The following is a 13022-nucleotide window of genomic DNA, read 5'->3' on the forward strand; positions in this document are numbered from 1 at the left end:
ACAGCCTGTTCTGCATCCAACGAAACTTAATTTAGGTGCAGTGCATGATTCAGCTTCTGCAGCCGTATGTGTATAAATTTGGCACAGTAATACTACTGGTGCTCTGAACTCATTAGCACACAGGTTTTTAGAAAGTCTGAAATGGTTCTTAATGGTCTACCTTAACCAAGAAAAACCTCTCCTGTTTTGAATATTAGAGGTTAAAAACATAATCAGTCAACAGAAGCCATGTTAAGTTTCACTAGCAAGTTAACAACATGCCATCACATGCAGGCATGTCTGGATAAAGTTGATGATCACTGATTTAGTAAATGGTGTTTCTCAGAGTTCCATATGGCTGCAATTTAGATAGAATCACTGTATTTTATAATGCTGATTAGTCTCAATGTTTTGCTTATGTACATAAAGGATAAGGGTTATATTGTAAATAACTAGTATATATAAAGTATGTAATATATTCAAGTATTCTTATAATGCAGAAACATTTGTGCAAATGAAAGACTACTATGCATTACCTTCAAAATATTTAGGCAGTACAGTGTCAGGGGAGGTTTAGCTTTGATATTAGAGAAAGGTTCTTCCCCTAGTGGGTTGTTGGGCACTGAACAGGCTCCCCAGGGCAGTGGTCGCAGCACCAAGCCTGACAGAGCTCAAGAAGCATTTTGATGATACTCCGAGGCACATGGTATGACTCTTGGGGATGGTTCTGTGCAGGAGTGTTGGATTCAATGATCCTGATGGATTCCTTTCAAGTTGGCATATTCTGTGATTCTTTGAAGTTAGAATAATTTCTGTAATTTTCTAAGAACTAGAAAGATTAATACTTTTCATGGTAACGTAGTGCATTTTAATGCCCGTGTCTCCACAGCGTTTTGTTGAGGAGAATGGCAGGTATTTGTACCCAACCAGTAACTTACTGACATATAGAGTTTGTGCTTTTTCATGTCAAATGTCAGAGATGTTATTTATTCTTTTCTGTTTTTTTTTTTCCTTTCTTGAAATACAGATAAGCTTTGCTATATAGAAGCATTTTAAATACCCTGTGAAGATGGCAAGTCTGATGAGTCAGAGTCTATTGACCTATGTAGAAGAAGGAAATGTTCCTGCTCTGAAAGCGCTTCTTGAGAAATGCAGGGATGTTGATGAGAGAAATGAGGTAAGGTGATTTTTTTAAAACATTAGTTTCATATGGCAGCTTATTAGTTAAAGAATGAATAATTAGTGATATCACAGTGGTTATTTAACATACACATTTCAGGGTTTTTTCAAGTGATTGCTTACCTTTACATAGCCTAAGTGCTGTGTGTTCAGTCTTTGTCAGCACCTCGGCATCTTTATGTTTTCTGAGTGTTCTTCTCAGCTGGAAAACACAGCTCCCTCCTTTGTCAGCCAAGTTTATACCTGTATTTCTGCAGCTAGGAATTGTTTTAGTTCACAGATCCAACTGCATATGCATTCTTACCCTGTTCATTTTGGGGTGAAACCTGGGATGATGATAAACCTTCCCCTACATCCTGATTTTCAACCAAGAGATACTTTGTTATACAATCTAAGTGGGATCATATATTGCAACTTAATCTGAGCAGATGCTCATCAAGATGAAATTATATGTATCCAAAACATAAGTCTAGAGGTAACCAGTAGGATTAAATGACTTTACCAGGAGGACACAGGAAGTCTTGATGCACAGGAGGGAGTTTATATGTGGATTATTCATAATCTGTTATCTTGACATGCTATTAAGTTTTCTGCATGTTATTTCATCTTCTGTAGTAGAATTTTTGGTTTCTAAGCATCTGGACTTTCATCTGGATGTATAACTTGTATTATCAATTTTTATTTTAGTTCTGATTTCCTAGGTAGTGTTGTAGAACTGGAACATGGTTGACTTATGTACTGTATTCAGAGAACTGTATTCATAGAAAAATTCAGGATAGATATGGTCTTTGGAGGTCCTTGGGCTCAGTCTCTTAATTGCAGGACTAACTTCATTGTTACATTGGGTTAGCTTCCTCAGGGACTTTACAAGCAAAATTTGAAAGTTCTCGAAAGGATGGAGAACCTGCAGCATCTCTGAGCAGTGCTCCAGTGCTTAACCACTCTGTTTGAAAACATTTTCCTTATGTTTTATTGACTCTCCTTTGCTGCATCTTGAGACTGTTACTTCTTTTCTCCTTGTTGTGAGTCTCTGAGGAGAATCTGCCTTTGTTTTCAAAGATTTCCCTTCTGTCTGGATGGTGTAAGACTGATGTTGATGCCCCCTTGCTCTTCTCTTTTTCCAGACTGAACAAATCTAGCTCTCAGTTCCCGCTTGCATGTCTTGTGCTCCAGTCTCATAACTGGGTGGCCCCGTTGCTGGACTTGGCAGTTTGTCAGTCTCTCTGTTTTTGAGAGACTTTCTGTTGGGAGAGAGCACTGTGTTCTGGATTCAGCCTCACCAGTGTTGAGTGGAGGGCCAGCTGTGCTGTTGGTAATGCAGCCCAGTGTTTGATTTGCCCGTGTTGCTGACAGGGTGCAGAGCAGGGTCATGGCCCTCTTGTCCATCGGGACCCCATGCCTGGTTCTGCAGGCAGCTCCCCAGGCAGGCAGTCCCCAGCCAGTGCTGTTCCATGGGGTCAGTCTGTTCCAATCTCTGAATTTGCCTTTGTTGCACTGCAGGGAGGTCATCAGCCCATTTTTCCAGCCTGTTGAATTTCCTCTGAGCAACATCCCCACCCTCTGGCATATCAACTGTTCTCTATAGCTTGGAGCAGTGCATAGAGTTGTTTTCTGTTTCATGGTGCTGGGGGTTGAAGAAGATCTGACGTTAGCCCTTAATCAAGCCCTCTCAAAAGAGCACCAGTTACTGTGAGCAGTTGGCTCTGACATTGGGTCTGACAGGCCAGGTACTTTTTTCTCACCTAGTACTGTACGGAAAACTGGCTTTCCAACTTTTTTATGTTTTTAATAAATAAGTCTTGTAAAATGCATGTTCTCTTGCATTATTTTTTCAAATCTGCATAAGGTGGAAAGAATATTTTTTTGAAAAGAAGTCTAATAGCATATATTAGTCAAACTAAAAAGCATCATGCAAATTGGAAAACAGTGTACAGAATTTAGCCTTACTGTAGTTATTAGATCTGGTTTCAATTAAGAGGGTTTTCTTTCATTATTGGCACATTCATTCCATACTGTGGATGCACATATGCTGAGGTATTTGAGATAAGAGAATTTTTAAATTTCAGAGCATACACATGAACCTCACCACCTGGCATGCAGTGTATCTGAGAAGGGGAATAGTCTGTTCCCTCTGCTGGTAATTCTTTTCAACAACATGGCTGAAATTAGACAGATTGTGTTGATTTTATCAAGTGTCACTGCCTTCACCTTCTTTTCTAAATTTTTTTCTCTTCTTAGTGGGACTAAATTTGTCCTGGCTTTCAATAACTGCCTTTTTTGCAGAGGTCATTTCCCCTGATACCTAATGTTTTCGGTCTTCTAATATGTTGCATTGGAGAAGGTGATTTCTGGAGACAGACATTGGTGGTTTGCATCACTTTTAAACCCACTGGAGAGGACTGTTCATATGTATCAATGACAGGAGTTTTGTTTAAGCGTTAGCTCTTCCTTGGAATTCAGTGGTTTTGAGTGCAATTCTCTTTCCAGTTTTGGATCTGCCAAGGCATCTTTTCTTCTGGGGTAAAAAGAAAATACCGAAACGGGAGTGCCATTGGAGGTCTGAAAAGGTTGCTGGTGAGACAAGTTTTGCTAGTGCCAGGACCTCCCAGGCTGCAGTGACTTGTCCAATGGTAGGATCACTCACATTCTTGCCAACCCTTTTTATCTTGATGTGGTTGGTTGCCAGAAAAACTAGGATGTCCCAGTCAGTTTGTGTGTGGATGAGTTTTTTTGTATTAACACCAGCAGTTTCAGTTAAGTGGAGCAAGTCTGTCTCTCTGCCTTTTCCCTGCACATCCTTTTCCCTCGTGTGATTTCTTTCCTTTCATACCAGATACATGGATTACTTAACAGCTAATGATAGATGCTTGCCTGGTGTGATACACTTTGATCCTAACAGCCTCCACTTTCCTTTGATGTGCCTTTCTTTCTGCTCTTGATAATGAAGTACCTTCTGCATGTTCAATTCTGAATCTTCTGTTCTCTCACAAACTGTGAGAGAGCACTAATCTGTAAGGTAACACCACTAATTGATTTCCCTAAAAAGATACAGGTGTGCCCCTTTATAATTTGGTTATTCCAATACTTAGACTGAGCTGTGATATACAAATAGACAGTACTTGGTGTGCTTGTGAGAAATATGGGTATTTAGTTTTTGTGGAGTGTCTAAACTCTTGGGCAACTTTTGGGAATTAATCTGGATGTCACAGGTGTAGTAATTATGTTTTGTTTCTCTGTTGATAAAATCTTCATGATGGTTGCTAAAACATTATACTTTTATTTGAGAGTCTTCTAACGAAAAGGGAAGGATGTTTTCAGAACCCTTCAGAAAAGTTTTACATCTGTCTTAGAAAACCAAAGCCAGTCTGCAGCTGTGTGACACTTCTTACAGGAGAGAATAATTTTCCCATCCACAGCCTCGTCTTGCCCAGACATACTTTTCTTCAGTTTATATTATTCTTTTGTTTTATCCACCTGTAGAAGACAATCAGAGTGATAACAACAGTAACTATTCAGAAGGAGGTGAGAAGATTGGTCATGCTACAATAGGGATTTTTGTGTGCTAAAGCACTGCTTGGAAGGGATCTCTGGAGATTGTCTAGTCCTGTGTCCTGAGGTGGGTTGGTTGGAGCCAGCTGGAATTGGCTGTTTGGTACAGGGCAATCCCAGGCTCTCTTTACAGAGATTCTGTGAGCTCCCTCTGGATATCAAAACCTGTTATTCCTCTGTGGATACCAAAACCTGACACCTACTCAGTACAGTGAGGTTCCTGTCTGCCCAGCATGTCAAGGTCCCTCTGGATGGCAGCACAAGCATCTGGTGCATCAGCCACTCTTCCCAACTTTGTATAGGCTGTGAAGGTGCAGGTGCATTCTGTCCCACTGCCCAGGTCCTTAATGAAGGGGCTAAACAGGATTCCAGTATTGATCCCCTCACTAGTGACTGGCCTCCAGCTGGACTTTGTACCTCTGATTCCAATGCTCTGAGCTCAGCAGTTCAGCCAGTTTCAGTCCAACTCACTGTCCATTTATCTAGGCCGTATTTCATTACCCTGTGTGGATGTGATGGGAGACAGTGTCTAAATCCTTGCTAGATATGTCATAAGCAGTGCCTCAGCTCTTCATTCACTGACCAGTGATGTCATCACAGAAGGCATTCAGAGTGGTCAGGCATGATTTCCGAAATCACTTGGAATGTGTATTCCCAAAATATTAACTTCATAATAAGAACTCATCTTAAAGAACAAAAGTTATGACTGTTCTCTCCTCCGGAGAGAGCTGTTCTTTTCTAAAAAGTAGTATTTGCCTTCCTCTTGATTTTTTTTTTTTAGGATTTTATTTTTTTTATGGTCAGACCTAAAACCCACTGCTTGTTTGATGCATGTACTTTAGGATCTAGAAGCAATGATATATGCAAAATACAGTTATAACAGCATAAACTTACATGAGAGCTTAATTTTTCTCTGTGAAAAATTGCTGTGTTAGATACTGCATTTTATCCTGTCATGATTAATACTGTTGGTTATCTGTAATGTCACAGGGAAGATTCTGTGAAGACTAGGGAATAGCTGATGGACCAGAAAGCTTTTTTCAAAGATGCCATGCGTTTCTGTGATTTTGTGTGTGTAAAGAGTAGAAAGAGTCATCAAATATCTTTATTAATCATACTGTTAACTGTTTCAATAGTGAAGATTAGTGATATTACTATATTCTGATTCTCCATTGATTTTTATTCTTTTCAGGGAAATTGCTGGTACATAACTCCTAACATGTAGGTTTTACATTATTTAGAGACGAGATAATTGGAGTTTTCGCTATGTTAGAGGGAGAAAACAGAAGACAGGCCAGGAAAAATTATCTTCATTTATTAAACTTGTTGAAATTAACAAATTTACTGTAAAATTTAGCAAGTTTTACAGTTACTCTGCATGATGAAAAGTATCTCAGAAGTTTGCTGACACAGAAGTAGGCTGATGGAAGGATGACAGATTGTAACTGACTTTTAAAACACCTCTGAAGGCAAATAAACAGGATTTTCTGTCTTTCATCTTCCCTGAGATGAGACTGTTAAGAACCCGTGTTGCACAGGACAGGAATGATGTCTGTATTTTGTATAGTCAGACAGGAGTGGGGTATATAACTTGGCTACTTTTTCCAATGCTTCAGCAGCTGTTCCTCTGAATCAGTGTGCATGTTTTAATGGCCATTGTGGTTCCTATGGTGGATTTATTTATTAATTTCTTAACAATGTGACTGAGTTACTTCAAGTTGTAAAGATATAACAGACTGTGTTAGAGATGTCTTCAGTGAGCAAATAATTCAGAAAGGCAGATGTTCAGTAATGTAACTTTTTTCTTTTGGTAGCCATTTTTACTGTCTGAAATATGTGAGGGGCTTTGTTTTTGTCTGTGTTTTTTTTGGTTGGTTGATTTTTTGGATTTGGAGTTTTCTGGGTTTTTTTAAGTTGCCTATGTGACAGGGTTTAATACCATGTTTTCCATTTTTATTGTGAGTTTACTGCATGGTTTGAAAACCAGTCTTTCTTACTACGTCTCACTGGCAATTAAAAACTGGAAACAACGTTCCTCTGTAGTTTCTGGGTTTTTTTATTGTGTGTGTATGTGTGGCATTTGTATCACTTTCCAGTGCATCATTTTTCCTGTCACTTTGATTTCAGAATGGCCAGACTCCACTCATGTTGGCTGCTGAGCAAGGCAATTTAGAAATTGTCCAGGAGCTTCTCAAGAAAGGAGCTAATTGCAACTTGGAAGATGCAGTAAGTATTAGTGCTTTGTATGGTGGACCATAACAGTGGAGGAACAAGAAATTTCAAGAGGCAGGCAAAGAAAGGGAATTTAGGTTAGTGTTGGGGGCAGGAAGAAGAGTAACAGGTGGAAAAGGATGACATATAAGAGAAATTTTATCCAAAACTTCGTTGGCTTTTGTATTCCTCTGGGTCCTCATAAAGAGTAGGGATATTCAAGTTGTTTTAAATGTCTGAGGATCTCTGCTGAATGCTGCTGCTGTTTCTTCTGGGAAATTAGTACTGGGAAGCTATAATATAATAGGTTAGGCAGAGTAGAGAAATACAGCATCAAAGATGAGGTCCAAGTGATTTTGCTCCTCAGTGATGTTGAGGTGTGTCAGTGGGTTTGGGGGTTTTCTGTTTGTTTGGAATTTTTTTTTTCTTGGTTTTGGTGTTTTTTTCAGTAAATACTGAAGGAGAATTTAGGTTAAAGGATTATTTCAGGTGAAAGCCAGAATGGTGGCACAGAAGAGTTTCAAATTTATGAATTGTCTTCATGCCTTTGAGAAAGAGGTTGACTGTAGATGAAAGATGCCCAAAAGGGGTGAATAGGACAAAGATGTTAAAAAGTTTTGGAAGGTCTATATATTCCAATGAAGACTGATAAACACAAAAAGGATATTGTTTGTGTTTTTTCAGTTCTGCACTTAGTTTACTTATAGCAGTGTGACCATCCAGGAAGGGTCTGGTATGAAATCTGTCATTTAAAATAAAATAAAAAAGGAAACAACAAAAATAAACCAAAAAAAACAGTCTCTCTTTTTTGAGACATTTTATTACAATTGCTATAAATGTCACAGTTTCTATAGTTCTAAGAAGAACATGTACCTTATAAACTGTTGCTATAATTATAAGCATATAAAACAGTAGTCCACACCTGTATGTGGTTGGAGTATTAGGTGGAAAATTAGTGTAATGCAAGAGGAAATGTATCTCCTTAAGTGATCATAAATCCAAAAAGCTGTGGTCCAGATTCTCCTTCACATTAGTCCTTTGGGTGCTGTCGCATCACACAGACCGCCAACGTTTTCTGTGCTCTTGGTTACCATCTCATCCCCTCTCAGCAGTTTTCAAGGTCTTGACCTCACTCTCTAATCCTTTTTAGGTGTTGCTTCCTCTACGAAATTATTAAGATAACCTGCAGTGAATTGAGGAATGGAAAGGGGTGGATATTGGGTAGGAGAGCAGATAATTGGGGGGGGAGGTTTGGAGTAGTTGTTCTGTATTTCCATATATATATGGTACATACACTGGTACACCATGAGTTTATTAGTACTTTTTTTTTTAACAAGACAGTTATTTTAAGGTCTTGTGTATTTCCTGTTGTGGATTAAACATTTGAAAAACAAGTTTAATTGTATTGACATACTGAATATTACTTAAATGTTTTTTTATTTTTTGTAGGATAACTGGACAGCTCTTATTTCAGCAGCTAAAGAAGGGCATACAGCTATTGTAGCAGAGCTACTCAATTATAATGTCAGTTTGGAGCATCGGGATTTGGTATGTGTTGTCCTATGGTAAAAATAAAATAGTTTTTAGTAAGAAGAACAATTTCGTGAGTTGGAGATTTTCAGTTCCGGAAAACAAAGGAATGTTCTTTCATTCTTAAATTATGTACTCAGTGCTGCTGAAGTGAAAAAGAATCTATAGTTAAATATTGTTTTTTACCATTGTAAAGTAGTTGCTTTAGTGTCAATAAATTCAACTGGTTTTCTAGGTCTGCTTTTTTCCTCTTAATTTGCTTTGGAAAAAAGCTAAACTGAAGAACAGTTTGATTTTTGGGTGTGTTTTGTGTGGGCAAGTTTTTTTGCAGGATTTTTGTTGGGGTTTTTTTGTCTGTTTTTTTGGTTGTAGTGGCTTTTTTTAGAAAGTATTCTGGTAAGATAAATTTCATCTTTCCCAGAGAATGCCTGGGAAAAGTAATTACTTTTTCTCTGGACAGCTGTGATTGTTCATATAACAGTCCTTGTTTTCAATATCTTGACATTTCTGTTCATTCATCTTGCCAAATTTTTGTATAGGAAAGTGGATGCTACAGTCCAGTCCACCTAAAGAATTGCAAAAGCTGCTTGTGTGATTCTCAGGTTAGATGCCTCTGAAGAGCTAAAACTGTCTCCACTGGAGACAGTGGAGAATATGGAATTAGTACCTGCAAGGACTAATTTTGCTCTGCTTAAGTTAGAGTGTGGAAAACCACTAGAGGAGAGTTCAAGTGCTTCCTTTAATTGAAGTTCCACTCTGTCTGAAGACTGAGGCATCTTCACTAATCCAGCTTTTTCATTTAATGTTAAGCACATTCACATGGCCGGTGCTTGATTTTTAGACCTGTATCAGTCAGAGGGATCTTTTAACCTCCCCAGAAGTTTATTCTAAAGAAATAAATAAAAATTGTGGTTGCAGTTATCAGAGGCGTACTGTTATTTTAAAATTAATTTTGATTACTTGATCTGTCAAATGCCTTAGGCAGTGAAACCTCATTGTCTGCTAGTTTACAAAGGTAAATAAACACATCAATGCACTTTGAAATTAATTACTTTTATTATTGCCTGTTACAGCAATCAAAAATAAACTTTTCATGTTAATTGATTTGGATTCTATACTTTTGTTTTAACTTAGTGGTGTGTTTCTTGTTTGTTTTTTAATACAGTGGTGGGATTTATGTGCATTTGAAATCTGAATTCAGTGTTAAGCAACATGGAGAACATGATGTTTTCTGAAGTTTTGCATGCAGCAGGAAATGAGTCCTTTCACAGATGTACTTATTGCTTATTGTACATAAATAGGAGGATTCCAATATTGTGTAGTCAATCCTTACTATGGTTTAGATTTGCAAAACAGTCTTAGGACAAATAGAAAATGAAATAAAAGTAATTACTTACATTATTTTTCAGTTTTTACATTTCTTTGATTTGTGCTTGCCAGGGAGGATGGACTGCCCTGATGTGGGCATCATACAAAGGCCGCACTGAAGTAGCTAAACTGCTGCTTGAGAAAGGAGCAAATCCAAACATCACAGGAATGGTAAGTTTAAGTCTTAAATGATCCCTCCTCCCAAATGTTTAAAGCCCTGAATTGTACACTCGTCTTATTATCTTGATTAAACATTTTGCATTTTTTTGCAATATGACATTAATCACTGTACTTCATAAAGTTGCTTTAATAATCTATGTGATAGCCACTTGGTTTTTTATTAATTTTGAATTTTATTAGTTGAAGCAAATGAGTGTATAGCTCATAATAAGATTCAAATTATCAGGACAGGAAATAATAGAAAAGATATGTAGTGTATCTAATACTACCTGTATAACAACTGTCATTTTTCTGCATCTGTAGAAGTTAATTGAATAACTAATGTGTGCAATTTAGAGGCTTAGATTATATAAATGTGTACTATACTTGCTAGAGAATTAAAAAATCCATATATTTTGAGATTTAGTTAATTTTATAAACACATTCTATAGAGCATAGGCATGTTGAAGCTTGACTAAACAATTTGTCTATACTGTCAGTTCTCTGGTGTTTGAGGCAACAGTGAACAATCAAGGAAGAGCATCAGTGGCCAGAACAACCTTTCTGATGGTTGATTTCTTCTGGTTTCCATGGTGTGACTCCACTGCAGTCCTGATTGCTTAAGGATATTGCATAGCTGTCTATTGCTTCCTTCCTACAGTACAAATGTTTGTATTAAGACGAGGATGTGAATTTATAAACCTTGCTTAAGGAGTTTTAAAACAAAACAGATTAAAGTGTACATTTTTCTAGGTATCATCTGGACAATGTACTCGGTAACAATTATTGATATGTAGCTACATTTTTTTCTGTATATTCATTCTTCTGTGGGTTTAACTTCTCTTGGAGCATTGTTTTGTTTGTGGAAAATAAAGAATTCAGACTATAATTATTTATTTGTTTTTTCAATTCTAAGCAATACAGTGTTTATCCAATTATTTGGGCAGCAGGACGGGGCCACGCGGATATAGTACATCTCTTACTGCAACATGGAGCTAAAGTGAACTGCTCTGACAAAGTAAGTTATATCTAAATAACATTTAATCTCTGTAGTGCTTGATGAATTTCTTGTAAAATATGAGGTTTTGATTGGAAAAACATTTGCTGTTTTATTTTGGCCGTGAAATGAGAATTAGTTGTTATGCTTGAAGGAGGTTTTGCCACAGTATGCTGAAGATGGTTGTTAATGTTTATTTCAGTGGAGCACAATTCTGTTTTCTGAGCTATTGGAAACCTTGCTATCCTAGGTTGTAGAGAAAAGTAATTCTTACAGCTATCATCTACAAAAGAAAAGTTGAAATGACTTTTCAAATGTTTGTGTTAAGTCACAAGACCAAATTCTATCTTTGTAAAGTATAGGATTATCTTTGTAAAGTATAGGATAAATACTAGATTGTAGAGGATACAAAATTCAGAAAGTAACATGATAAAATGTTGTACATGTTTTTTCAGTATGGAACCACCCCACTGGTTTGGGCAGCGAGGAAAGGTCATTTGGAGTGTGTGAAATACTTGCTGCAGATGGGAGCTGATGTTGATCAAGAAGGAGCTGTAAGTAACTGTTAATTTTCCAGTGATGAGATGTGGGTACATACCTCCGTGTGGCCTGTTTTATTTTATAATACAAATATCAAGAAATACATGAAATGATGAAATGTTAGTGTTACTTTGAGTGTGTTACTTTCCAGCTATTTGAAGACTTCATGTGCAAATTATTGAAACTTCTTTGTGCCTTTTAATAAAAATATAATGTAACTAGGGAGTTGTAATGACAGTGGGCACACAAGTGTGTTAAGTGTAAGTTTTAGTGAACATAATGAATTTAGGTGATTGTAATCTGAAGGTTAACACTATCAAAATTCAATCTGTATCCAAGCCCCGTATATCAAATATCTTTTTCCTCAGTGCTATTTGAAAAGTAAGTCAAACACAAAGTATCTTTTGGAATTAGTAATGGTGACTGGGCCTTTTCAGAAGCTGAAATTTTATCAGGACTTTTCAGCTGCATATTGTTTTTAAATAAAACAGATTACATTTAAGTTGCTTATCAAAATAAAAAAAATCAGTTAAAAGTGGGAAATTGGAACAACTTCTGGTCTTCATATGATTATTTCTGAAGTTCTTCCAAAAACCTCTTTGTGAACAGTGTTGGTAGACCTGGGTGCTCTGATAATACTATGTTCCCATGCGACAAGAAAATTATTTTATCACGTGTGTGGCATTCAGGAGTTAGAATAAACTGATCTGAGCTTTACTGTTTGCATTTGAAGTGTTCTCTACTATTATACTTAGTTTATTTCTTTTTTTAAAAAAAACATTACAGGTGCACTTTAAAACACAAAACTGAAGTAGCATTTGGATGGTGAAGAGAGTAACGTCTGACTAATCTTTTGTTACTTAAACTGCTGATATAATGATGATCCACTGTACAATAAAATCTGTTGGTTTTGTTTAAAGAATTCTATGACTGCACTTATTGTAGCAGTGAAGGGTGGCTATACTGACTCAGTAAAAGAAATACTGAAAAGGAACCCAAATGTAAACCTGACAGATAAAGATGGAAATACAGCTTTGATGATTGCATCAAAGGAGGGACACACTGAAATTGTGCAGGATCTTCTTGATGCTGGAACTTATGTGAACATTCCTGATCGAGTGAGTAAATTTTCATCATAATTATTGTTTTATATATATGCCATAATAACGTAGGTTTAAATACCAGTGTATGCAGATTTGTAAATATGTGATTTTTCTGGCTTTCTGATTTTTCTGCCACCTAGGGGTATTTTTATGTATAGCAGGCAAATCTGCACCAAAAAAAGGTATAAAATTGTTTAAACTTCTTGAAGATCTTCTTTCAGCTTTGAAACATCTAAAGGAGACAGTCAACATTATTGTCTGATTTCAAGGAGGTTATTACTGTGAGTGGTTGGTCTTCCTATGAACTAGAGTACAAATTTTTTTTCATATTCATTATAGTTTATGATGTTATTTTTTAGGATAGTAGTTTAAGCTAGACCTATTTTTGGAGTGCTTATTTTTCCATA

General features: G+C 36.8%; 1 protein-coding gene across 3 annotated transcripts in view; it reads left to right on the plus strand.

Annotated features, from left to right (window-relative positions):
- KIDINS220 (kinase D interacting substrate 220) overlaps nt 1–13022 on the plus strand; it is a 75505-nt gene that overhangs the window by 6607 nt on the left and 55876 nt on the right. For all 3 annotated transcript variants that reach the window (XM_018067998.2, XM_018067999.2, XM_018068000.2), the window contains exons 2-8: nt 1007–1156; nt 6835–6933; nt 8368–8466; nt 9889–9987; nt 10892–10993; nt 11428–11526; nt 12433–12630. In XM_018067998.2, the coding sequence (XP_017923487.1) occupies nt 1049–1156; nt 6835–6933; nt 8368–8466; nt 9889–9987; nt 10892–10993; nt 11428–11526; nt 12433–12630 (804 nt within the window). In that variant the 5' untranslated portion in view covers nt 1007–1048. The remainder of the gene's footprint in view (nt 1–1006; nt 1157–6834; nt 6934–8367; nt 8467–9888; nt 9988–10891; nt 10994–11427; nt 11527–12432; nt 12631–13022) is intronic.

This window comes from Manacus vitellinus, unplaced genomic scaffold (genome assembly GCF_001715985.3).
Source record: "Manacus vitellinus isolate BGI_N305 unplaced genomic scaffold, ASM171598v3 scaffold_11_pilon, whole genome shotgun sequence".
Lineage (NCBI taxonomy): Eukaryota > Metazoa > Chordata > Aves > Passeriformes > Pipridae > Manacus > Manacus vitellinus.